The sequence below is a fragment of the Meleagris gallopavo genome, chromosome 1 (genome assembly GCF_905368555.1).
Source record: "Meleagris gallopavo chromosome 1, MGAL_WU_HG_1.1, whole genome shotgun sequence".
NCBI lineage: Eukaryota > Metazoa > Chordata > Aves > Galliformes > Phasianidae > Meleagris > Meleagris gallopavo.
Genome location: NC_139404.1, coordinates 185,792,721 through 185,819,725, shown reverse-complemented (window position 1 = coordinate 185,819,725; position 27,005 = coordinate 185,792,721). Strand labels below are relative to the sequence as shown.

Here is a 27,005-nt window from a genome sequence, read left to right as displayed (position 1 = left end):
GCTGAAAATGCTAATAAAAGAACTATTTCCCATCCCATAAATAACTGTGTGCTCAATGGTGATTTGGACAAGATCCCATCCCATAGCCCACCTCTTACACTTCATCAACATCTTCAAGCACCTGGAAAGTCTTCTCTCCTCATTGGCTCAGAAACTCCAACTGAAACAGAGCCAGGAGGCCCAATCCTGTCCTTCCTGCCGTGGGCTGAGGCAATCTTTGGCTGGTGGAAAGGCTGTTAGGAGCAAGTCCAATTTGGAGCAGGTATAGAGTTGTACTCTGTGCTCAAAAGTGCGCTGCTTCTGGGACCAGAGCACCAGTAAAATTGACGCAAAAGAATCTTTATGTTTCTCTGGCCACAGACATAAACTATGGGAGCTAAGTACTAGATATACGTGTAAATAGCAAGACAAATAGATATAAAATATCAGAATCCCATTCAACGTGCCAGGGAAGAGATTTCTGTGAGGAGCATTAAAAAAATATCACCAACAAATTACAGATGAGGGTATCTGAGGATTTTCTGGGATAGAAAATAGATCTGATACTCTGTAATATCTGCCTCTCTAAGGATGGGCTAAATGGTGCTATAAATGAGATGAGACCTCTTGAAGGTTTGACCCTTGCCATGGGTGTATGAGTAGCCTCTGCTCTCTCTCCTGAGCTAAACTTGCCAATTCTGATCTTTCATATTGCTTTAAAATTAGTTTGTCTGGATAAGAGTTCACAGATATGAAGCACTCTGTTATCATTCTTATTTTCAGGGGATTTAATCATGACACTGTCTTAATTTCTTATTACAGCCTTGATGCCTAAGAGAGCTTACTATACCTTCATCATCCGTAAAACTGAAAATCTCTTTCATGACAGGTAATATGAAACACATAATTAAACTGGTTCCAAAGGTAAACATGACAGATTAAGGCTTGTAAATAGGATGCAGTCTGAAAAGTGAAGGGAATTCAGGGAAATCCCGTAAGTCAACATCATGAACAAAAGTTCATTATCAGTCCATATGAAGAGTAAAACTGACAAAAAGTTACTGCTGTTTTTTGTAAATTCTAAATATTTTTGTGGAGTTAGGCACACCCCTTAACAAAAGATGTACTTTTTATCTTATTTTTTTTTTAAATCCCTGTCATAGCAGGAGTTCAATTGTCATGCCTAAAAAAACAGTCTACTGACTTAGAATCATAGATTTGTATGAGTTGTAAGAGACCTTTAAAGGTCATCTAGTCCAATTCTCCTGAAAAGAACAGGGACATCTACAGCTAGATAAGGTTTCTCAGAACTCCGTCCTGCCTGACCTGAGCGTCTCCAGAGTCAAGGCATCCACCACCTCTCTGGGCAACCTGTTGCAGTTCACAACTACTTAGTTGTGAAAGAGAATCTCAACATGGGAATTACCACATATGATTTAATGTGTATTGCTGCCATGTTGTTAGATATTTTATATGAATATTCCTGAGTTTTCCCTATGCCATAATTTCAAAAGATAGTAGAAGGGAAATCTTGATTAGTGATCCAAGTTTTCACATATGGAGATCTGAGAGACAGGAATGTAGGATTCAGAACCAAAATCCTAGTGAATCTGGAAGGAAAATCTTCATAATAATGATTTTTAGGGAGGATAAAATCCCAAACTATTGCCTAAACTTACAAGGTAAACGTGAGAAATACACTCTTCAAAGTCCTGGGTGAAAGTCAGCCCTGCTGATGTCCATGTGGAATATGTGCTATTGAAATGAGAGAGTACATCTTTAACATTTCAGTACTAAGGTCTGGTACCTTTCAGTGTGGCAATTTGAACTATTAATATCAACAGTTCTTTCTCTTGTTCCAGGGGGATCTTTCATAGTCACAGCAATAGGAGGGCATGTGGAAGCAACCATCTGTTTCATTATCATCTGCAGCAACTTCAAGGCTGGCATGTTTACTGAAATCATCCACGAGGGTGGGTTTGCACAGGCAATGGGTGCAGCTGAGAACTTGCCACAGGTTTTTTCTGCTTCTTCTACAGTGCTGGAGCAAGGACCTATCACATCCTAAACTGCAGCAGCTGAGGCTTCTTTATCACAGGAGGTGAAGTTCCAAGTAACTCAAGTACACTGATTTAGCTGTGAACTGTAGTAAAAGGCAAGGCCATGAATCTTAGAATAGTTCATTAAAGTTACTGTATGACCAAATGGGGAATGGTTCCTAAATTAAACAAATGTGCAGTATGATCAGAACAACTGATGAACTGTAGGAGTTGAGTCCATCTATATGTTAACTCTGATGTTTTGACTTCAATTTCACCAAAATGAATACTAGCTCCATGTTTTAAATGTAGTGTTTTTAATGCAGAAATCCTGGTCATAATATTGTCACCTGAACACTTAACTCACTGTTATCTGCTTTTTCCAAAAGGCAGATGTGAGAATGACTTATGGAAATGGCTACGTTTCATTTGGCATAAAAAGGAAAGGAAAAGGAAGTGCACTTTTCCTGTGAAATTAGAGGGAAAATCAGACTTCATCTTAGTTGATGCACATCTATAATGATGAGAACAACTTGACAAAACTATGCCCCTCTTTTAACCTCTGTCTGAATTACAGCCTTGGAAATTATGATCAAAAGTAGGATCTTAATATTTCAGCAGCAAAATCAATGTCAGCATGGGCTAACTTCTGTTCTGCCTCATACTCACAACTCTCAGGCAATTACTAAAATTACCAATTGTTTCAACTTTATTATGAATTGTGATAGAAGAAAGCCATTTTATGGCAACAAGCAGTTACTGTTAGATAATATCTAACAGGCACAGATATGAATAACGTTTTTTCATTAAGGATCCAGATGAATGAGATATTCAATTTTCACAATCATATATTACAGCAAGGATGGGCAGCAAACAGGAAGAACCAGCATCACCCCTATGCTGAGTCCCAACTGGGTTGTACCAGACCGTGCCCAGAGCTCCAGGTACCACCTGTTTTCTGCTGATCTCACTGACAGCATGAACAATGTCCTCAGGATGAGGGAGGCATTCATTTTCATTTCTCAGGGAGAAATCCTGATCGAGCAGAGCTTGTTGGTGAAGCCTTTTTCCTCCAGCTACAGGAGGCATTATGATCACAGGCTCTCATCTTGCTTCAACCACTCTGACAAGTGCAGGAAAAGCATCATGTTGAGCTGCAAGCAATCCAGGAGGCTCCTGGAATGTACTGAGGACCATTTCCCGAGCCAGGCAATAGATGGCCCCACCAAGGGGGATGCAATGCTGGATCTGTTGTTGACCAATGCCAGTGAACTGATTGATGACATCAGCACTGGAGGCTGCCTGGGCTGTAGTGACTGTGCAGTGGTGGACTTTACACCCCTGAGGGATACTGGACAGACAAAGAGTAAAATCAGGGTGTTAAATCTTAGGAAAGCCAAATTCCAGCTCTTCAAGGACTTAGTCAACAAACCCCTCGGGGAAACCATCCTCAAATGTAAGAGAGCAGAGAAGGGATGGCAGATCTCAAAGGAAGCTTTTCCTGGAGCACAAGAGCTCTCCATCCTCAGGTAAAGGAAGTCAGGAAAGGCAGGCAAGAAATTCAAATGATCTTATGATTCTGTGATTCTGTGAATCCATATAATTACAAGCTTGGGCTCAGGAAGGAACAGGTTGCTAACAGAATGCAACACCAGTATGATCAGCATGTTGAAGTGTTTTGTCACATAGAGGTAGAATGCACTTTTCTTTCAGTTCTCACCATTCAAGTGTTGTTTGGATACTCAGTTCCTATGTAGCATTTTCGAACATGAAGACAAAATCATAAATCTGCTATACTGGGTATACTGCACCTTATTAGGTGGAGGAATTTTTGTAACTATGGCAAAAATGCATATTTCTGATGTTTAGCCTTATCCATGAGTGACAAAGAAAACTTTTAAAGAACTGTAAAGTATTTCAGCTCCTATGTTCATCAGAATCTAATCAAGAAAATCAAATAACCAGCATAGTTGGAGTACACAGAGAGTGAGGAAAATGTCAGTGCAGCCTGAAGATAATCCAAATGTCACTTAATATCATCTGCTTTCTTTGATGTCCCTGATGTTACTAGAAAGAACCATTTCTGTTGCTGTTTTCTATCGTCCCTGACTCACAAAAAGAAGGAATAATTGTCTCTTTCCCCTTCAAAAATGCCCTCAGACAAACCCTGGGGATCACCAGATCAAGATGTTCCTACAGCCACTCACAAACTTTTGCGTTGCTGAGCAAAACTTGTTCAGTTTTCCCAAGGTACCCTTCTGAATGCAGGCGATCATGCCCTCAAAGTCAGTGGGTTCCTGGAGAACTAAAAAGCCATTCTCATCAATCTACTGAAAAATTGATTGCATCGAGATTTGGAACAAAGAAGACAAGAAAGTTTCTTTATTCATATCTAAACACTCCTGGAATCCATTTCTCTTCCTCCCTTAGTGAATGTAGCACCATTAAGTGCTTTAAGGAACAGGGAAGTGTAAGCGTATACTTCTGGACTTCAAATCATGTGTTTCTTCTGCTCTAATTGAGTATGGCTCAGTCACATTGAGTACTGTGTGAAGTGGTTGTGTCACATACACACATTACTAATGTAGTGTGTGAGGAAGAAGGAGATCTACAGTACATAACTGGTTGACTCTTGCCCAGAAGAAAGAAATGGACCTGGTGTGCATCTGGGGATGGTACACATGGGCTGGGGAAAAAGAAAAGAGAATTAGTAGGTTTGCATTCTAGGTGCAGTTTGGTTCCTGGGAAAGTTTTGTGCACAAGCAATGAAAATAAAATTTGAAGGAATAAGATGTTAGTGACTAAACATTGTTTTCCTAGCCTCAGTTTTTCTAGCTGGAGATATTTTCCAGTAACTGATTTAATCAAGAGAAATTCTTCCTCCCACTTGTCTTTCCCTTTGGACTTACTAAGCCTTACTGTACTTGAGATCTCACAGCAATTTATCTTTTATGAGAATAATGTTTTCCTACACACGTTGCATCCCTTTTGTCTGCTTTCTTCCTGCATCTGAATTCTCATATTGGTGATTCTCACTCAGGTGGCTGAAAAACAAGACTTAGCTTTTTTTTGTAAGCAGTACCTCAGCCATTATATCTTTTATATATTGAAGTTTGTGGCCCAGACTGATGCTGGTCATTGAGTATAAGAAAACTGAAGTGATTTTTTGTTGTATGAGCCAAGAAAGGATTTAAAAAATGTTTTTATCTAAGTTCAGATCTCTGGCAGACAGTGAGATGCAGCTTCACATTGAAAGCCTTTCCTTTTGCATGGCTGATAAATTTACTGGCTCAAAAACCAGAGGCTCAGAACCAGAACTCTCTAAAAGTGATCATGCAAGGAAGACTTATTCCAGTGAGCTTTTATGTGTGGCCTTGAGGAGCTGACGTTACCGAAGATATGGCTTTATCTTGCAGCAAAGAGACACAGACTGCTGCAGTATCAGATGTAGGGACATTTCAAGGAGATTGGTGTGTGCTTTGAAAAGTTAATGAGAAGTTTTCTCACCAGAATTCAAAATACATTTCTCTCTCCTTACATTTACTTCACATTTATTATTAAACTTATGCTGTAAACAAAGTTAGATTGAGAGGTAATTTCTTTACAAGCTGCAAAAGTTGGGTCTATAAATACAATCATAAAAATATATAGCTTGATATATCATATGGATAAGTCGGGGATAGACTTTTTAAAATCTGTTTTTGATACAAGGATAAATAAGACCAGATCCAACCATCATGTGAATAGTTAAGTTAGATGGGAAACATAGGGCCATGCAGCTATGATGATAGGGATCCTGTTACCAGGAATGTGTGCTGTATCAGCAGTGCTCTTAGTGGCTGAGGTAGTGTTCAGTTACTAAACACTCTGCTGAATCTGTGCCCGGTTAAGAAGCAACAGCTAGATCTCCTGAAAAGCATTGCTTGGCACTGATGTCCACTGATGTTTAATGTGTGCCTATCAGATTTCATTGCTATTACAACACAAAATGCATGTCTAAAGACAAATGAAACGTTTCAAAATATAGCAGTACATGTATTACATGAAGCCGTTCGTTTGACTGGAAGAACAATTTTCCTTTGAAATGCCCAGAGTTAGGTGGAAAACCATTGACCCACTCTTGTTCTTCCATCTTGAGGGCAAAGTAATACTCTGAGAGGATAAATCCTACCACAAGCCCAGATTGATACCTGGCTGTGGGACCTCAGTGTCCTGGAGAGCCAGCACAAAGCCCCACACCCCAGAGCCATGCAGGAGGCTGTCTGCTACACTTTGCCTTACATACAGCACATAAAGTCTATTTCCTTCCCTCCCTTTCCCTTCAAATTCTCCAACATGATGGGCAGTTATAAGCACCACTGTTTCAAAAAAGGATCCTCTATTGATCAGATAAGGCACTTAGAGCAATTTCCCTGCTAGCCTCATTGTAGCAGCTGTTATTCCAGCTGATCTACTTTGGATAAAAATTCAGCTAGCTGAAACAAATGTGTGATCTGGGAACTGCTTCATTTTAGAGGAATTTGTTGAAGAGTTTGCCATTTGCACCAATTGACTTTCACAAGTTGATCAGCCTGGTGCAGCAGCCTGGTCCCTACAGTGAGGGTCAACATATGGCCAAGCCAGGATGTAAATTTGAGTTTATACTCAAAACTGTGTACTGTATGCTGGAAGGAGGAATCAAATGGATCAGGGTCTCTTCTTCTTCCCTTCTCCATTCCCATGACATGAGAATGCTTTTCCTGATGTGAGAAGGGTTTTCTGACTCATTGCTGCGTGCTCAGGAAGGCAGTGCTGGAGGTTCAGGACTGGAGGAGAGTTTACAGATCTGATTTACTGCTGTTTCAGTTCTATCATTTAAAAGTTTTCTTTGGAAGTTTAATGTTTGGCATTTTCTGATAAATATCCTACCAATTTCATAGCTAAATGATTTTTAAATTATTATTTACAGTAATTAGTATCCTTGTATCATGCATTACCACAATGTAACAGCCCTTACGAGGGAAAGATTTTGATTAACCTTATTCACAGAAATTTATCTAAAGGCCAAACACTACCTGACACTCTTCCAATTACATAAATTCAACCAGCAAATTGTTTTTCCTTATGTCTTCCTTCTCTTTAATCTCACTCATTTCTCACTTCATCCATAGAAATCATAGATAAACTGAGTCTGTGAGCTCTTCTGGAAAAAGCCTGTCTCTTCTCCTCTGGTGCAAAGTCTGTCATAATGAGAACCTGATTCCTGAACAGTATTTGAAGTGTCTGTGTTCTCTTAGCAACTGAACACACAAATCCTGTCTATTAGTCATAAAGAAGAGAGTCTGTGGGATACAAGTGCTGGAGCAATTTTGCCTTGGAAGCAGGCAAACTGACATTATGCAAGAGTATGAAGATCTACACCATGGCCAGGAGAACATGAAACCAACATATTAGCAGACCATCTGGTGAACAAAGGACTGCTACAGAGCTAAGTCTGTTTGGAGCACTGATGCTTACAACAGCAATAATTGCCACAACTCTTGTATACTTGCCTGGGAGGTAAATAAAACTGAATAAAGTTTTACTTTCTTTAATGATTTCACTGATAATGTTGCATTTTTCAGTGTGTTTGAGGAAGGGCATGAGATACACAACCTGTTTGGTGCTAGGACAGTTTCAAATTCAATGCTAGGACTAGATTTTTTATTTCTAGATTTTGCATTTTATGTCTTTAGAGAGCAGCTGAATTAAACTAAAGGCTTCTAGATCAACTTGAGGAAAGATAACAAATACCAGTTTGAGTTCAGATTTCAGCTACATCTCTAGGCTTGATCTGACTAAAACAAAGAGTCTTCATACTCACTTCTGTCTGCCATTTGTTTCTTCAGCTTAGCCAATGAACATATTAATTGACAACATAAGCATACTCATAACTTGTTTACCTGTAAGCTCATCATTGGGCCAGGAGCCGAGCTGGCAGGCCTTGCACGTGTATTCATCAAAGACATACTCATTCTCTTTACAAGGAGTGCATGTCCAGCAGCAACTCACTTCTCCTTTACGAATCACCTGGGATAAAAATTGACATTTGATTTAGCAACATAAATGTACATTCATGCTGCCCCAAGTACTAATTTTATTGTCTTTTTTTTTTCTAAGAAAGTTTTTAGTTGTTGTTGTTGTTGAAGAGAACTCCTGATACGATATGATGATATGATATGATATGATATGATATGATGATATGATTGATATATGTTGTTCATCCAAAAAGTGACACAAGTTCTCTGTTCCCACACCATGTATATACCAGAAGAAGCCAGTAGAAGTACAGGTGGAGGTACAGGATCACAAAGAGTTTTTTCTCCTCTGAAGAAAATAAGCAAGATTCAAAATCTCATAGATGTCAATGTACAAAGAGAAGCTAGTGCATGATACCCAAGACATAAAATTCACTCCATTGTGCCCCATACATGGAATTATGTAGTGTTATGCCACAGAATCACAGAATGGCAGAGGTTGAAGTGGACCTCTGCATCCATCTGGCTCAACCCCAGTTCCAGCAGGGACACCCAGAGCAGGATGCCCAGCACCATGTCCAAGTGGCTTTTGGAGATCTCCTATGAGATACTCCATAACTCCTCTGTGCATCCTGTGCCAGTGCTCCATCACCTGCACAGCACAGAAGTGCTTCCTGGTGGTCAGAGGAAACCTGCTGTGTTTTGGTTTGTGCCCATTGCCTCTTATCCTGGCACTGGGCACAAACTGAAAAGAGCTTGAGTGTTTATTATCCAAAGATTTTTGGATGTTTATTTTTCATTCAATTGTGAGTAATTTGTTAAAACTGATTTTTTTCCAAATATCAAATTGAACATCCTTTTCAGAACCATTTAGATTACTGCATTCCTAATTTCCTAGAAATGAGAATGTTATCTTAGTCCATTTTAACATCTGACCTGATTTCCCATTTTATAATTCGTTGCCAAATGTCATTGCATACTCATGATTAAGATGTAGATTTTTCAAGATCCTTATTTATCATTTCTGGCACTGAAAACATCTGTACTTTTTGCTCTCTAAGAGCTTAGATTACATCTAATTGCAAAGCAATGTATCTGCCCTCCTGAAAAATTCATATCTTAGGATTTCTTTCATTCTGATCTAAAACAAAAAGTTTGAACAATGAAGTTTTTAAAAATTCCTTGTGTTTGTCAAAATAAATTCCCAGAAAGCTTGTACTAATTTTAGACATATTTTGGTGAATAATGCCTTATGCCTTATAAAATCTATCATTTTACAACTCAAGAAAGTGAAATGTCAAATTAATAACCATTATGAAAACATATTTTCTATCAAAACAGTTCATTTACAGTTTTATGTTAAACTTCTCACCAAATTAACACCTTCTATAAAATACTTAGAATCTGAAAACTTAGAAAGACAACTAGTACTCTCAGCACTTCTTATCCAGTACTAACACCATGATCATGTATCCTTCTCTAGGAATGAAAAGAATAGTTCACAAATCAGAATTTATTATAAAATCGTTTAGTCAGCTATTTCTTCATCCTTTTACTTTTTTTTTTCTTTTTTTTTTTTTTTTGTTGGAGCATTTTTTAACAGTAAATCTTTCCTGTCCCTTTAAAAAAAAAAAAAAAAGTTTTTTTTTACCATCCTCTTATCATCTTTCTAATCCACTGAACCATTTGAATAGTAATATTATTATTATCTGAATAATAATATGTCTTTGCAAAATTTGGAATGTATACAGATGGATTATGTTTGGATTTTACCCACTGCTTCAGATGGTTACAAAAACCCTGCTGAGTAACAGCATCTCATTACACTGAAAGCTTCAAATTCCTTCATAATAACTCATTCCAAAGTAACCCTGTAAGAAAGCCACCAAGAAGTTAGGCAGGATCCAGCTTTCCCCACCATCTGTGAATGCAATGAAGATAAAAGACTATACAGTAAACTTTGAGATTCACAGTTGGTAGCCTAATGCAGAACATAAGGAACATTTCAAACACTGGGCTTGAAGCTTGTGTGTGTGTGATAAACTGGCTTGACAGAGAAGAATTGACAGTTGGATTAGATGGTTTTATATGTCTTTTCCAATCTTAATGATTCTGTGATAATTGTCTTGGGAGAATCCTTGAAAGCACAGGCAGAAGGTGGAAGGAAACTTACTGAAGGTAACTGAAGAAACTTTCTGCCCCCTGAGTTGTGGAAACAGGTTACAGAGGATCTCAGAGTAAGCCAATTCTGAAGCAATATCTGTTTGTACATCTCTTTCCTGTTGAAGATATGTCTTAGTAGCTGTAGCAAGCTAACATGCTATGATTAGTTACTGGGGGTGTGAATCATCCATCCTTCCCTCATGTGTCTGCAGAAAGTTTCTTTCCATCTGAACCAACTGTCCTGGCTGGACAGTGAAAATAAATGTGTTTCTAAACCAAGATTACTCTCAAGTGTTTTATAATCCTAACTAAGGATAAACAACTCCTGATTTGAAATAATCTATGTATTTCCACTGACTATGAAGTTTGGAAATCTGATATAACTGCATGTATCTACTGAAGGCACATGTATTTGATCTGATGGAATTTGCTGGCTCTGCAAAAGACCAGCCAGTGAATAAACCACACTAACTGTCCTAAAACTATGCAAGACTCAGACAGAAGTGTTTCACTCTTGATATTGCAGAGCATGGTCAGCCTCTCATCAGCCTTTGCTACTTCCCAGATTTGCAAGTGTGCCATGCCAACACAGGAGAAAAGTTGTCTCTTTTTCAGTTCGTGCCATTCCATTGTCCATGACAATCCTCTCAGTGCACAAACTTTTATGGAAATTGCAAGGCAAGTTAGGGATTTGATGATTTTTTAGCTGCTTTGTTTCATGGAATGCTCCAGAACGACAGAGTACAACTAATATATGACAGAATCATTTATCTTTCTTCCTTACACCACCATCAACAGGGAGGTAGGAAAAAAATCTTAAACCTAAAAAAGAAAGGAAATGATAAAATAGGTATCATTAAAAAAAAACAAACATTACTTACTTCTCTTGCAGTTCTAAGCAGCAGTAGTTGCAGATGTTCTCTGAAGATACCGCAGACATGAGGTGTGAGTAATAATGTCCCAGTTAAGGTGTCTATGTCTAGCACTAAATTAGTAGCAGTTATTATTTATGAATTACCTGCAGTTGTACCGACAAGTCCTAGCCAGGGATTTACACTCCACTGAATCAGATGCTATTAACATATGCAGCAAAAAAAAACAAACAAACCACAAAACCAAACCAAAACAAAAAAATAACAACAAACAATATCTGCTCTAAAGCATTTGGATTATAAGGGTAAAAAAAGGCAACAGTTCACAGATATAGAAGTACAACAGAGTAGTAATTTATGAAAATTGTGAGATGACTATGATATAAGCAGGAACTAAATGTCTGTACAGTTTAATTAAGATGTGGGATACAGCCTCTATGAAAGAGATAGAAAGAATTTCTTTTCACATTTCAAGCCTATGCATACAACTGAAATAAGTAGAAAATATATTTACCTTTATCTGTCCTTTTTCACAGGGTTCACTGCAGACAGATCTGATGATATTATTTTTCTCTGACCATATTTCATCATCATCCATTTTCAGCTCACCGTTGTCCCAGCTGCCAACATTGATATAGTCAAAGTAGTCCTTCCCCATTTTCTTAAAATTCATGATTTCATATCTTGAGAAAAACAAAAGGATGTTCAGGCTGGAGATTAGGGAACATTTCTTCTCAGAAAAAGTGGTGATGCTTTGGCACAGGCTGCCCAGGGAGATGTTCAAGAACTGTGGAGATGTGGCACTGAGGGACATGGCTTGTGGGCATGGTGGCAGTGGATTGATGGTTGGACTACATGATCTTAGAGGTCTTTTCCAACTGTAATGAATCTATGATTCTATGACTTCAGCTGCTGTAAGACTGCATGATGCAGGGTGTGACACTTGAAGAGGTATCAAGAATCATTCATTGGGCACAGATTCCAGAACTCTGGGACTTGCTTCAGGGAGAGCTGAGCAAGTGATCGTGCTTAGGCCTTTTAATCCAGGCATTAAGTCTTGTTTGAAGAATAGAGCTGAGACTTGCACCTATATTTTTCTTTAACACCATTGCAGCATCAAATGCTATTCTGTACCATACACAGGACCCTCTTGCCTTTTTATATAATTCCTCAGTGATCAGAATATATTAAATTCTTCATAGGCTCCATTAAGAAGGGAAGGAGTACCTAGGCCTCAGTCCTAAGAGGCCTCTGGGTAAGACTGCTTTGAAATCTGGGAACAGAAGTCCTAAGAATAGATCAGAGCTGATCAAAGCTTTCAGTTTCACATTTCTCCTTCTTCCTATGCTTTCTTCTTAGCTCCCACAGTGTCCTAAAGAAAATTAGTGGGGCAGCCTACAATTCATCAGCCTCCTTCTAGCATGCTTAACACCAGGCCACCTTCCTGACCAATAGTCCAGTCTGGAAAGTTAGGCAACTCCTGAAGTGATTATATCATCTTTTCTTTATTTTCTCTTTAGTGGATTTTGCAGTGCTTTGAGTAAGCAATGTGAAAATCACTAAGCAAACAGTATAAACTGAGAATGTAAATGCAATCCTAGGCTTATGAACCTGCCTGGTTCATAAACGAGAGGCCAACTTTTTCCTAGCAGTAGACTCAAAATTTGTTCCCAAGGAAAACATATTGACAGAGCTGGATTAAGACTGATATTGTTAGAGTGCACATTATTAAGTCCATTACAACATTGCAGATAAGTAAAAGAACCAGCTCATTAAATCAAGCTGTCTCTTAAACAAGATACTAAAGTTTTGTGGTAATACTTTAAGAATCATAGAACTAGAGAATATATGAAGTTGGAAGAGACGCACATGGATCACTGAGTCCAACCCAAAGCTGCAATGAGGCCTCCCCTCAGCCTGCTCTGCTCTGGACTAACAAACCACAGGACCTCAGCTGCTCCTTGTACATCTTGCCCTCCAAGACCTTCACCATCTTTGTAGCTATTTGACACCTTAATTCAGAGATTTAAACTTCACTATGGTGAGGCAAAAACCAAAATGTCCATGCACGTAGGTCACTCCAAAAGCAACTTGTGAGACTAGCAAGCAGTAGTTAGTCTATAACATCAATAATTTTTCTAGGCTGATTACAAAAAAAAAAAAAAAAAAAAAAAAAAAAAAAAAAAAAAAAAGTTACAGTAAAGCTCTCCTTTGATACACTTCACCAGACACGGATCCCTTAATGTTTTAAACCAGGAGATAAAATCTAACTGTCTCAGAGAAGAAACTAGTTTGTCAGGGAGTTAGTGTCAAAATCAAACACAGGGCTGTAGGGAGGGACCTGCAGCACAGGATCGGGACTGCAAGCAAACAGTGAAATAAAATGGAAATGGAGCCTGACTGGATGGCCAGTATGACATTATCCATATCATGAGAGACCTGCTTTAGTGGGTGTGGTGGTGATGGGTTGATGACTGGACAAGATGATTGTAGAGATCTTTTTCAACCTTTAAGATTCTATGATTCTATGAGTCTTACTCTTTCCAAAACAAAAAGAAATGAGCAATGACACAGCTAGTGAGGAAAAATTATTATTATCCTGTATTTTAGAATATTTTAATGTTTGTCTTGTATAAAGGAGGAAATGTCCACACTTTTGATACTCAGATATCCTATCAAAATTAGAAGTGTGATATCAGACTGACACATATAAATTTAATCTAGATAAATACATACATAAATCCAAATAAACAGATTTATTTTACATGTAATTTAAAAAAAAAAAAAAGATTGCAAGGGTTTGTTTGTTTGTTTGCTTCTGCTGAGGTTTACAAATATAATAATGGTCTGTTTAAGCATTAAGCAGACCAACCAAAATGTTAGCCCAGAAGCCCTTGCAGAGTCTTTATTCCATATTGTCAGGACATTGTAATGCTCCTCTGAAGGTTGCTTTGTTGAAGCTGTCAATTCAGAGTTTTATGGGCAGATAAACAAAAGTACTGTCAATGCTTATCAGGCCACTGGAACTAAAATAATTATCCCTCCAGTAGCTGTAGACTAGTTCCATGCTTATATCCCAGGGGGGATACTGAAAAGAAACTTGACATATTAAATAAACCTATTGCCTCAGTATGTAGTCTCTCACAAGACCTCTGCAGAGAATAGCATTAGTAGACTGATAGTAATACCCGACTCAGGAAGTTCATTTCTATAGCAGAAGTTCATGAATCACTGATTCCCTGGAGCTTCTTGAGACATCACAGGGACAGTTTGTCACTTTAGGATAGGAGAGACCAGATGGTGCAATAACACATTTCCAGCAGTGCCCTAATCACAGTGCAAAACACTTGCTTCGAAACAGAAGTGCCATGAGTTTGCTGAGAATCCGTATTCTGTTGCAAGCAAGTAGACAAGATATCACCAACTTATTTTTATTGCCTTTTCTTGCCTTTTCAGTTTCTTTCTTGGAGTTTCCTTAGTGTTTGCAGGTAGCTGTTATCACACTGAGAGATCATGGCTGCTGCTTCCATACTGATCTTTTTTCCCATGTCTTCATCTCACATAAAACAAGCTCTCCTCTTGACTATCTATCTGCTTAAAGCTCAGCTTACACATAAAGAACTTTGGGATAGGGCCAGGATTTGAAGCGTCTTGTGAGATTAGTGATCTGTTTTATAATGTCAAAACCCTTTTGCTATACATCAAAATCCGGAGCTATCTAGGTCAGGAAGGCTTTTTACATTCTGTTTTTCCTGCTTAACACCACTACCATAGTACAGCTGTGAGGATTTGCATTTCTGTTTTACAAAGTGAAGATGCAGCTAGCAACAGAAGTGAACAGGGAAGATGAGATATTCCATCACAACTGCATCATCTCCCAGCTGTAGCAAACAGTATTTGACAGTGCTCAAAAGACTAGAAACTATTCAGATCTGGGAATTAGAAATGGAACTTCTAATAAATAAAACCACTTACTAAAAAGTAAATTTTGACTCGTTGGCTACTTTAAGCACATAGTATGGATTTAATGATGTGACAGTTTTAGGACAGAACAAAAACCTGTGCTTCTATAGTAACCAAGCTCAGAAAAACATTTTATCCCCACTCACATTTCTTTATTTTGAGTAGGCAGAGACTGTTGTATCTCATATGCATCTAGTGAGGCTGGACTTTACAAAAGTCACATTACACTGAGATGCACAATGTGGAGGCTCCATGCTCTCCAGTGAAACACTGGTGCTTTACTGTGACTTGTGCAAATGAATGCACACAATATAATTCCTTCCTCATCTTTTTTTAGAATTGAATGTTGAATATAAAGAGACCAAAGTATTTATTGAATTCCTTCAATGGAATTGAAACACTATTGTTGAGAATGCCAACATGAAGAAAAGGTAATTATAAGGTTCCCTTTGCAAAATCTAGCTGTTGTCATTGGTGTATGGTGTCTCGTATGATTTATTTACTGAACTCTTCACTCTTTCTACAAGAAAAGAGTGGAAATGAGATAGGAATAATATAGGATGCAATTAATTGCACCTAATTATCACTAAAATCAAACAGAAATCTTTTAAGAGATGTCTGTGACAAATCTTAAGCAGATTTTGTCAGAAAAAAAGTCCAGGCTGAGTACTTTTCTTCCAAATTCACCAATTAGTAAAAATTGAAATGCATAATGGAAGACAGCCTTGCTTACCAAAACAATGCTAACAATAAATTCCCACCCTTTTTTTTTATTTCCTGAGTTCCTCTGTTTGAGTTTTTCTGACAGCTCATGGGGCGCCTCCTTAGAGTATGAGTCTGAAGATTTCTGAAATGTGTCTAAAGTTTTCTGAAACTGGTTAAAGCAGACTGTTTTGCATGTGGCTGGCCTGCTATTTTTGATGAAAATGTTGACACTACAGGCTTTCAAATAAAATGAGAAAAAAATAATTTCTGAAATTGTAGAAGACTTTTGAAATATCAGAGTATTCCAATGGGATTTTATTTTCTTGTCCCATTCTGTTCATTAGTTAATTCTTTTGTTTCAGTTTACATTAGAGGGAATGAAATACTGAGTGCACAGGACGACCAGTTTTCCCTCTAGTCATCTGTTCACAAATTGTCATCACACAGATATTTAAAACCTTTTCAATAATGCTGACAGAAAGGACTGCCTCAATCAAACTGAAGTGACTGCAGTGAAATGAGGCAGGAATCTACTTGCTGAACTAGAAGTAAAAAATAAATACACCTTTGAATTCTATCATGCTTGTTCATCTTCTGACAGCTCAGTAGCAGAAAACTAGAAAAATTCTCATTGGTATTCTGAGCTGGTATCATGTTTAGCTTTGTTTAATTTGTTTACAGCAGTACACTATGAATTACTAGTTTAGTGTGTTATGCACATGGTACAGCTTCATTTGGAAAGTAATGAGGTAGACTTTTAATTATTCAAATCAGAAAAAAAATCCCAGACTAATCAATACATCTTTTGCATTTTAGCTTTCTTAGTAAAGGAAGTATGTCTGGATAATTATTCAAGGAATCACTTCTTACCTTTAAAACACATAATTCTGAAATACCCAAAGAGAGACAGAGTAACACCGTGATGGACATTATGGTCTCCAAACAGAAAATTGAGGGTCTCATGGTTTGCCACCCACAGAAGAAGATTGAGTACCTGAAAAACTCATCTGTTTTCTCCAATTATATTACTAGATATAATTAAAACCACACAGTAATAAAAAGAGTTATTCTGGAAAAGTAAGTTCAGAAAGTCTGAAAATATGAAAAATAAGGAATGAGATCTTAGTTCTAATGTGTGAATGATCTACAACGTACAGTTAGCATGTCTGCTAACTGCTATTTAAATAGTTTGACAAATGTTAACATTACCTTCCTGGCGAGTCACCATTCTCATCAAACAAGATCATGTCCCCAGAGACCCCAGTAAAGTTGGTCTTCATGAGGGACTCCAGCAGCTTTCGTCCATCTATGGGCTTCATGGCATCACAAAGGCCCACATAGCCTGGACACAGTGACAGCTGCATGTTGTGGAGGCCGTAAGCCATTGAGTATATCGCGTTGATAACAAAGCCCATCTTGGAGTCCTGAACGTGCTGCGTCCTCAGCGTCATCTGGCCTGCCAGGGAACATCACAAAACAGGTGTTTAGGTGTTTATCAGGGCTGAAACACAACCAGCTCCTTAGACATCTGCTATAAGGTTGGTTATTAATAGTGGAAAATGTCCCCTTAAGCTGCTCGTAGTTCTTATCACTATGCAGATTGACTATGTTAAAAATAAAAATAATAAATAGTAATAATAATTTAAAAATAGGAATTTTACTACCCTGTTGGTTTTACTACTGCAATTTTACTATCCAGCTGATGCTGTTCCGTGTGTAACTCTACACCTCACAGAAACGCCTCAGAAACCTTTTTAGTGAATACTGGAGGTGGAGATGCTAACATGGGTTGTATACTGTGGCGGCCTTGCAGATGATACTTCTATTTCAGAGAATGGGCATCAATAATGTTTGAACAGATTGACATAGGCACAGGTTTTTTAAATGAACAAAAAGTTTAATATGCTAATAACTCTCCAGTCTCTAGGTCCTTTGCAACTCTCCATTTGAAAAGTGATGATAATGATGCAGTGCAGATGAATGCATTAAAATGTCCATGAAGAGTTTGATGATGTAGGCTGGGTGTTAACTCTTGTCCTCTTAAGCCAGAATTGGTTAACCATTTCTACTTTCTTCTGAAGCTCCTGAGAAAAGCACAAGAAAAATTCCTTCAGCAGCATCATATAATGCAGTGTCATTAACCATAGAATCATAGATTAGTAGTCATTAAGTCCAGAGACCACTAAAATCATCTAGTCCAACTGTACACCAACCACCAATATTTCCCTCGGAATCATGTCCCTAAGGAGCTTGGTATGGGGGCAGCCAGGAATGAAAGAAACCAAAACGGAATTCTCTTCCATGTTATTGGAGCCTCTCTCCCAAAAAGAAGCAGGGATGGAGCATACATCAGCACACCTGGGCTGCTGGAGCAGCACAATGCGAGAAAGCAAGATGTGCTATGAAAATAGTGATGTACAGGCATTTTATAGAATCATTTGAATTGAAAGGGACCTTTAAAGCCATCTAGTTTATTGCCCCTGCAATGAACAGGGACACCTACAGCTCTATCAGGGTATTCAGAGCCCTATCCAGCCTGACCTTGAATGTCTCCAGGGGTGGGGCATCACCACCTCTCTGGGCACCTCTCTCCCTTCTTGCCTTCTGCTTCATACTGGAATTGGCACTTCCAGTGCCAGTCAGTCTCAGTAACAATGAGTAACATTATGTATATTTAAGGGATATGAGCTTGAAATATCTGTAATGGAATAAGCTTGGGAGAACATAGAGTGTTGTTCTTTTCTTTTCTTCTACCAAGGTATCACTTTTTTCTAATTAAAAATAATAGGCATAAAAGCTGCAACAGTGGAATACATGTAGAACCCATATTAATTGAAATTAAGTGGAAAATTGAACAAGGATATTACATTGCAATACACAAAACTTGTTATAACCAATTATTCATCCTCTAAATTAACAGCTCACAAACCATGCAGTTAATTATGGTAGCCACTAGAATGAATCAGATTTGCATCAGCAATAGTATTTATTATGAAACAATATTTCAGCTGCATTATTGCATATGATTGCTTAAAATTTAATAACTTAATTCTTACAAGAACACTCTCCAATGGGTTTTGTGCTTCAGTTTCATTGAATTATTATTCTGATTTTTTTTAAACATTGAATCTCATTCAGTTCACCTGATAATTTGAGGCTGCTTAGCTCTTCACAGAAGCTGCTAGCAATTGTCAATGAATTTGTGAGGGAATTAGCCGCAGCAAGAATTTTAATATACTTCCTACTGCTGGAGAATATTTTGCTGAGATGTTATCTGGCTTACTTTACAATACAGGGGCAATCCAGCCTGCCATGTCTGACCATCAGTTTATATGACCTCATCACTTTGTAGTTTCTGCAGCTCCTTATGAAGCACTGGCATGGGTTGCACAGAGAACTGGCGGATGCTCCATCCCTGGAGACACTGTCAGGTCAGGCTGGATAGAGCCCTGAGCACCTGATGGAGCTGTAGGTATATGTGTCTATTGTAGGGCATTTGGGCTAGATGACCTTTAAAAGTCCATTCCAACTCAAACAATTCTATGATTCTATGAGTTTACCGTTCTAGTTAAGGTGAACATCCAAAAAAATTAGACAATGTTTTTTTCTTTTTAATGTATCATAACACAGTCTTTGAAACAACAACAGCACCAGCAATCAAGTCTGACTGTTTTTCAGGACCTGTTTCACAAAGTATGTAGGCATGCCAAACTTGAAGCATACAAGTAACCTTATTGACTTCAGCGATCCTATCAGTGGTTTTAAGGGAAGTTTGAATGGATAAGTTAGGAGCTGGCATCTCAGCCAAAAGAGAAAAAAAAAAAAAAAAATTAAGTTTATCTCTGAAGTGCGTCTGATTCAGGTAGCCTTAAATGCACTGTTTGCTTACGTGTTATTTCCCTCTATCTTAGCTGGAACTCAACCACTTACATTTATTGACAAGCACTATCTTCAGTCAAAAGCATCTCCTGAGGCAGGATCATTATAAGATTGAGATGAGATTGATGAATTTTATGATGATGTCAGTGATGTTCAAGGGAATCAGATACACTTTCTATCGTGAAAAATATGAAATTCTAGTAGAAGTTGAAGAGTTCCTATGGAACTACTAGGCAGAGCATAAATATTCACACACTGGAGACCATTTTCTTGCTTATAATACCCATAGTAGAATTTATCTATTACAGTCAAAATAAAACCTACATCTATCTGTTTTACTCAATCTTGTACATTCCCTTACAAGACAAATTTGCAAAGAAGGAAATAAAGATGTTTTACTTTCTGAGGGGCTGGGAAAATCTGGCATGATGGCATGGCATGGAGGGGTAATCAGGACGTGTCCACATGAATGTATTAGCTCACTTCTGGAGTGGGCTTTCAAAGTCTATCTCCAAACCAACCCTACACACTGCACTTTAATTTGCACTGAGTGTAATGTACTCAGAGCACTGTACCAGGAGATATCTGATGTACTACAGCTGCAAGTGGACATTCATACCAGAGGATGAGGTTAGTGCCAGTTTGGAGCCAAACTCACCCGAACTATGATTCAAAAGGGATATAAGGAAAAATTTCTACTCTGAAAGAGTGGTGAATTGTTGTGACAGGCAGCCCAGGGAAGTGGTGCAATCACCGTCCTTGAAGGTGTTCAAGAACTGTGGACATGTGATACTGAGGGACGTGGTCAGTGGGCATGGTGGGGGTGGGCTGAGATTGGGCATGATGATCTTAGAGATCTTTTCCAACCTTAATGATTCTATGATTCTATGAATCCCTCTTGGCTCAGAGACTCAGAACAGATTCAGCACCACTTCCAGGAGCAGGATGTACAGAGCTACACTTTGCGGGTCTTCAGTGAATGCCTATTGCAATTTTGATAGGATTAAGTGCATATTCTGTGGTTAAATTGGGTGATTTGTTAGAGATGTGGCTTATTTTCCCATAAATATAGTTTGCAATAATATCAAACTATTTGTAAGTATGTGCTGAACTTATTATGTTCAAATGGCTATAGAAAGTAATCTGTATTGCAGTACATCAGAACCAATAAACATGAACTCCATGTCATGCTAATTACTGCAGAAATATGAAACTCTGCCTTCTGCAATTACAATGTATAAGGCAAAGGAAGAAAGCAGGGTGACTCAAATCATACTGAACATTAATGAGGAAACTGGGATACTTATAATACTTATAACACAAAATGATCAAATATTGCAGAATTATCTGAGAAATGAGGAAATCTCTGTGGTTTAAGCATGTGAGCAGATCTCTGGATTCTGTTCTGTTTACTTCCTAGTCTTGTCCAAGACATTTTTGGCAAGTACATAAGGGCTAACTCTATTAATTTCCAAGCTGTGAAATTATGAGTCTTTGGATTCTGGTTCTGAAAACATACAGCCATTTCTGTCTACAAAATACTGAGACAAATCCTATGCCTTGTTAGAAAATCAGATAACCCACCACCTACAGTTTTTTCTTTAAACTGAATATTCGTCAGAAAGAGGATTTATTCTCATTATCTCCAACTTTTCCTGTGCCTAAAGCAATAGGCTTGTTACTGGCTGGGTACTAAAATTATTCTGGATTTTATGGGAAAGTATGCCAACATTTTTTCTATCCATCTTTTAAGAACCTCTTGCTACATAATCAAATTACACATAGTGTTCAGGTGAGGCTTTGCCATATGGTTAAATGCATTAAACACCAACTAAAGAATTTACTGGCATTGGAATAGGTGTTTAATACCCACGTTTTTTCCTGTGTAAGCATAAATTGTGTATGCCTGGATTTATCTGTATGTTCCCAGATTTATCACAGGACTGTAACTTCACCAAAGGTGAAGAATAGTTCTGTGAGTGGTGAACTAAACTGACAGCATTACAGTTCGTGTATTTTTTGCTCACTATCTTGGGAGAGACCTAGTTTAGGATGCTTCAGCAATATCACAGCAGAGGATAAAGGCAGGGCTATGCTGCAGAACCTCATGAGAAAGACTTGAGGCCATGTGAAGGCGAGCTTGGGATATACAGACAGAATGATGGGATTTGAGCACCATGTTAGAATGAACCTTGGGACCTGATGCGGGGAGATGGCTGGCTCTGTTAGCAGCCCCCAAACTCTGTTTAACTGTGCAGAGTGCTCAACATTACACTCCTTGTCCCATTTGTTCTTTCCTGTTGTCACATCCCCAAAACACAAACAAACAGATGATGGAAAAGAAACACAATCTTTCATCAAGAAAGTGAGTCCAACTGGCAATGGCTCATGTCTTGGATCTATTTAAAAACAATTAGCATACTAATCGGCACAGAGCCAAGAGAGCACTCAGGGGAGCTCTCAGATCCACACAAGGTGGCAGCAGCTCGAGGCACTTCTGCCCCAGCCCCGCCAGAGCGTACCTGGGTTTGGCTGCCCCAGATGTGGGATGTGATGCTGCTCCACCAAGCAGGCACAGCTGGTAGGAGGCTGACTGCCAAGGAAAGGGAAAAGGAAAAAGAGAGAAAGAAAAAGGGAAAAGGGAAAAGGGAAAAAGGAAAACGGGAAAAGGGAAAAGGGAGAGGAAGAGGGAGAGGGAAAAGGAGAGGGAGAGCGAAGAAGAAGGGGAAGGGGAAGGAGAAGGGGAAGGAGAAGGCGAGAGGACAAAAGAGAAGGGCGGGGGAAGGGGAGGGGAGGGGAAGGGAGGGAAGGAGAATGAGGGGAGGGGAGGAACTTAAATACTAAAACTAAATGAAATTAAAATAAATAGAGTAAAAATAAAATTATAAAGTAAAAAAATCAACAAAATAAAACAAAATAAAACAAGATAAAATAAGCAAATCTTACAGGAAATTTCAAAGTTTCACAACGGTTTCTTGCACCTGCAAAGCATGTTTTTGAAAAATATTCTTCAATTGATTTCACTATCATTCAGTTTTTATGTATATGTGTATATAAATCTCATAATTTCTTAAAAAGAAGAAGAAGAAGAAGAAGAAGAAGAAGACTGGATAAAGAGAAGAGCAAAAATTTTTGAATTCCCAGGCAGCCTATTCTTATTACATTATCATTACGCAAGAAGTAGCAGATGAAAGAAACGTAGGATGGAATACGGGAGAATATTTTTTCCAACATGCAGAATAGGTTGCAGCAGTTGAAGCTGAAGCCAAATTGAGTGTCTTTTTTCTTATTATTACCCCTTTTTCTTAGTGAATATCTCCAACCAAAATCAGGAGAGGCTGCCTTTTGTCACCAAGACATGGCAGGGATAGTCTGCTGCACATTACTGTGCAGGGCTTTTAAGTCTGAAGTTTGCTCAGTATCCTCCCTTGGAACTGCAAGTTCTGGACAGAATGGAACCAGGTTTGCCACCCAGAAATATGCATCACTTCAGTGAAGAAATGACTGGAGTCTATAGAATTGAGAGAAGGCTGTTCATCTGGACCAAAGTTAAGCACAGTGTTCATGCCTAACCAAGTTATCTTTGATTAAGGATTTGAAGGCTTAGTTTGGAATATTCCAAAATTTGTCATCAAAACTTTTTCCTAATGTGAAAACAAAAAGCAAGATTCAATTTTCTGTTATTTGTAAGATCACAAGTGTATTTTTTCTGCTACAAATGCGGTGTATCAGTTTATTTACTTATTTCACTAATTTAATTTCTTACAAGCCTTTGCCTTGATGAACAAATAAATTTTCTATGCAAAATTTCATCCAGTTCAAAATGTCCTTTTTCAATTCAAAATGGATACAAAAACTCAATATTAGGTTTTATCTTCTCTGAAAAGTAAATTCTGAAGGGAAAAAAGAAGAATATTTGTCTACACTGGAAATGTCATTTTGATGCTGAGGCAAAAAACACACCTCAACACATGAATAATGTAAAAACAAATTATAAACTTGAAACAAAACACCTCAGTGCTATTAAAAAAAAAAAAGTGATTCATTTCAATGCCTTTCTTTCAAATTATATGTCATTAAGTCAACATGCTGCTATGGCATTCTTCAGATTTGACAAGTAAATATCTTTCAGTGCAATCCACTCACCAAATGTTTTTGACCAGTTCTAATTTTCATTATTTCGCAGCTGAAAGCCAGTGCTGGTCCCATTATTCTTAATGCGAGCATTATCAACAAAATTTTAGATTCAGGCAGGGCTTTAAGACCAAATCCACTGTCCAAAATGCAGTCCTTGGTCAACTTTGCTGTCTAGTCCTGTTTAATTCTACAAGAACAAGGTATATTGAGGGCTCTCACAATTCTGACTGGAGGCTAACCTGAATCGTTGGGGGTCTATGAAAGTTTGGCTTTTATTACTAAGTTCAGAAAAATCAGTGAAAAAAGTAATAGTGACTATAAGCCTCACAGTAGGTAAATAAATAGATTTCCATTTCCTCACACTGCTTTCTTAGTAACAATATTATTCTTCCACCTTCTACAGAATTCAATTTCTTTGATTATAAATTACAATCAATCACAACAGCTATAGAAGCAAAAGCAAAACTTTCTGCACATGCAGACATGCTTGTTTGAAATCACAAAATCATAGAATAATTAAGGTTGGAGAAGATCTCTAAGATACGTAGTCCAACCGTCAGCCCATTCCCACTATGCCCACTAACCACACCCCTCAGTGCCACATCTGCATATTGAACACCTCCAGAGTGACTCCACCACCTCCCTGGGCAGCCCATTCTGCCACAAGACCAGTCTTTTTGAGAAGAATTTTTTACTAATATTTAACCAGAACCTCCCCTGGCACATCTTAATGCCCTAAATATTTTGTATACATGTAAGAAGTTGAATTCCTGAGATAAAAGGACGATGAGAATTACTCCAATTCACCCATCTAATGAGAAAGATATAAAATCTGGATATAATTAATTATGATTTATATTCATTACCCATAAAATTGCATTACTATTTTGTACATAGCTTTCAAGGTTCAGAAAATCAGTGAGAATGGTAATAAAAGCAATGCAACCACAGCAGAACAGTGTATCATTAAAGGATCCTAAGTATGGAAGAAGGAAAATGGGGAGCATGGGGTGAAAGAAAAATAGATATAGGTTTGTATTCAGGTTTTGGAAGAGTTACTGAGGAACTCAGTAATGGCAGAGGAAATACTGAAGTTATTCCAGAATTTGTGTAACAGAGATTTTAAAATCAGGTTCAGTGCATATAGGAAAAGTCTTCCAAATAGTCATAACAGACCAGGTAACAGTCATCAGTGCCACACTGCTCTGTGAGCCAGAAAAATAGTGACATGTCTATATAAGGCTCTTAGCTCAGCTTGTATTAAGCTTCTGGAAAACCCAGGGCTGGACCTTGCAGCTGATCTGCCTTTGGAATTTTTTGGACCTGAACCAATATTATGGCAAAAGTAAGTGATAAACTGTGTTAGAGTTCCAGGTCTTAGATGTGGGCCATAAAAATGAGGTCTGGACTTCAGCTATACAATGCCCAAACAGAACACGTCATATATTAAACTGAGAGACACAGGATGTACTCAGGAGAATTAAAATGTCCTTTGATTTACTTTTTAAAAAGCATAAATAAATTTTGAAGTCATTTTTTTTTATTTGTTTTCATTTGCAATCTAAAGATAAAAGTGTGGGACTGTCACACATTTGGGAAATATGGGGTTTAAATGGGACACATTCCCTGAAATATGGAAAATAAGCCATTCACTCTGACAGGGGATTGCCTTTTTATCTACTCAGTTTTGACTAAACCAATTTTGGCACTTGAGCTTGAATTTAACTAGTAGATTATTAATTAGCATGTTGCAGTGCAAAGACTGCAGTTAGGTGTGTTCCTAAATTCTGTCAGGGTGCATCAAAAGGCCATTTGTTAAACAAAATTCCCGTTGAACTGAAACTCCAGGATTTTCTCTATGGGTTGTTTTGACCTCATTAATGGTATCTGTAGCTGGATGAATTTTCAGCAAAGAAGTTGATAATTACTGCATTTATGCTTTATGTGCCTTTCTGTACATTTAGCTGCAACAGTTTTCTCACATTTACCCCAGATCTCCCTTTCTGCAAATAAACTCTTTCACTCTTAACCCCTGTTCTTAATTGCAGTCAATTTTTGCGCACCTGAACAAAGTGTTTTTATCTCAGAGAAGCCACATGATTAAACCAGGAATGGGCCTGTTAAGACCACTCATGATGCTACTACAAGTTTCATTTTCCCTGTTCATTGCGTTGAGTATGTTCTTCTTTCTTATAACCCTCCACTGACTTCTTGGCCCCTAGCATGATGGGCACAAGCAGCTTTCCTCACTTTCAGTGCTCTGTGTGTCCTATCTGAAGTTGATCTCTGATTATGCTTAATTCGTCTTTCATCACTTCCCTTTGAATTTTCTCCCTTGTCGCTTCAAACCACAGTATTTAATGTCAGGACCCTGCTGTAAATAAATACCTGAAAAAGGATCCACAACCTTCCTTAAGATTCTTATTTCTATTGTGCCTTTAAACAAAGCTATCAGTACTTTCTGAAGGCTTACCTTCTGTGAGTCAAACTTAGATGTTACAATGCTTCATCAGCATTAGCCTCTATTTCTTTTCTCTTCATTGATCCTTAGATCAGAGACACTTGGCTGTATATTGTGGTTTTGATCTATATTTAAGTAGTACTTTAAAAAAATCTGTTCCATCTATGCCTCTGGATTTTATGTATCATGGGAAAAATAAAGTGATTTAGGAGCAGAGGCAAAAGGATTAATTTAACAAACAGATAGATGAAATAAATCTATTTTTGCTGAGTTTGAAGACTTGGCTTTTTCCACTAGAATTTCACAACATACTTCCTTTGAACTGGCTTTTCTTTCTGTCCTAATGTGGACTGTAAACACCCTTACTAGATGCAAAATGAATTTGATTTCTGATGAACAGACTTGCCTGTGAACAAGCAAACACATACACACCTAATCTTTAAAGGTGCAAGGGCAATTGATAGCAAGGCACTGGATTAACCTTCTTTGACCTGAAGATGATCATCAAGTAGTGTTACTCATCCTGTTCAAGTTGCACACCTATTCATGACCTTCAATGAATTGTGGTATGAGATAATAAAAAAAAATCTGACTGATGTCAGAGGAGAAGCCAAACTAAATTCTTGTAAAATGCCTGGTGTTCAGAGGCCATTACATGTCTCCTGTTCAAGATGCATTTTACACTCTTCACTCTGACTCTTGTGGTCTGAAGGTGGCTTGTTGCATCTCTCCTGTGGCATGGAAATGATTACATGGAAACTCAAGTCAGATAAACCTGCAAACTTCTCACTTTCTGTAGTACTCCAACTAG

At 38.1% G+C, this 27,005-nt stretch overlaps 1 protein-coding gene across 3 annotated transcripts in view; it reads right to left on the bottom strand.

Moving 5' to 3' along the window:
- The window catches only part of GRM5 (glutamate metabotropic receptor 5), a 224,440-nt gene that overhangs the window by 26,298 nt on the left and 171,137 nt on the right, over window positions 1-27,005 (bottom strand). For all 3 annotated transcript variants that reach the window (XM_085216405.1, XM_019612348.3, XM_085216406.1), the window contains exons 4-6: window positions 16,927-17,173; window positions 11,564-11,732; window positions 7,940-8,066 (exon numbers count right to left, since the gene is read on the bottom strand). In XM_085216405.1, the coding sequence (XP_085072531.1) occupies window positions 7,940-8,066; window positions 11,564-11,732; window positions 16,927-17,173 (543 nt within the window). The remainder of the gene's footprint in view (window positions 1-7,939; window positions 8,067-11,563; window positions 11,733-16,926; window positions 17,174-27,005) is intronic.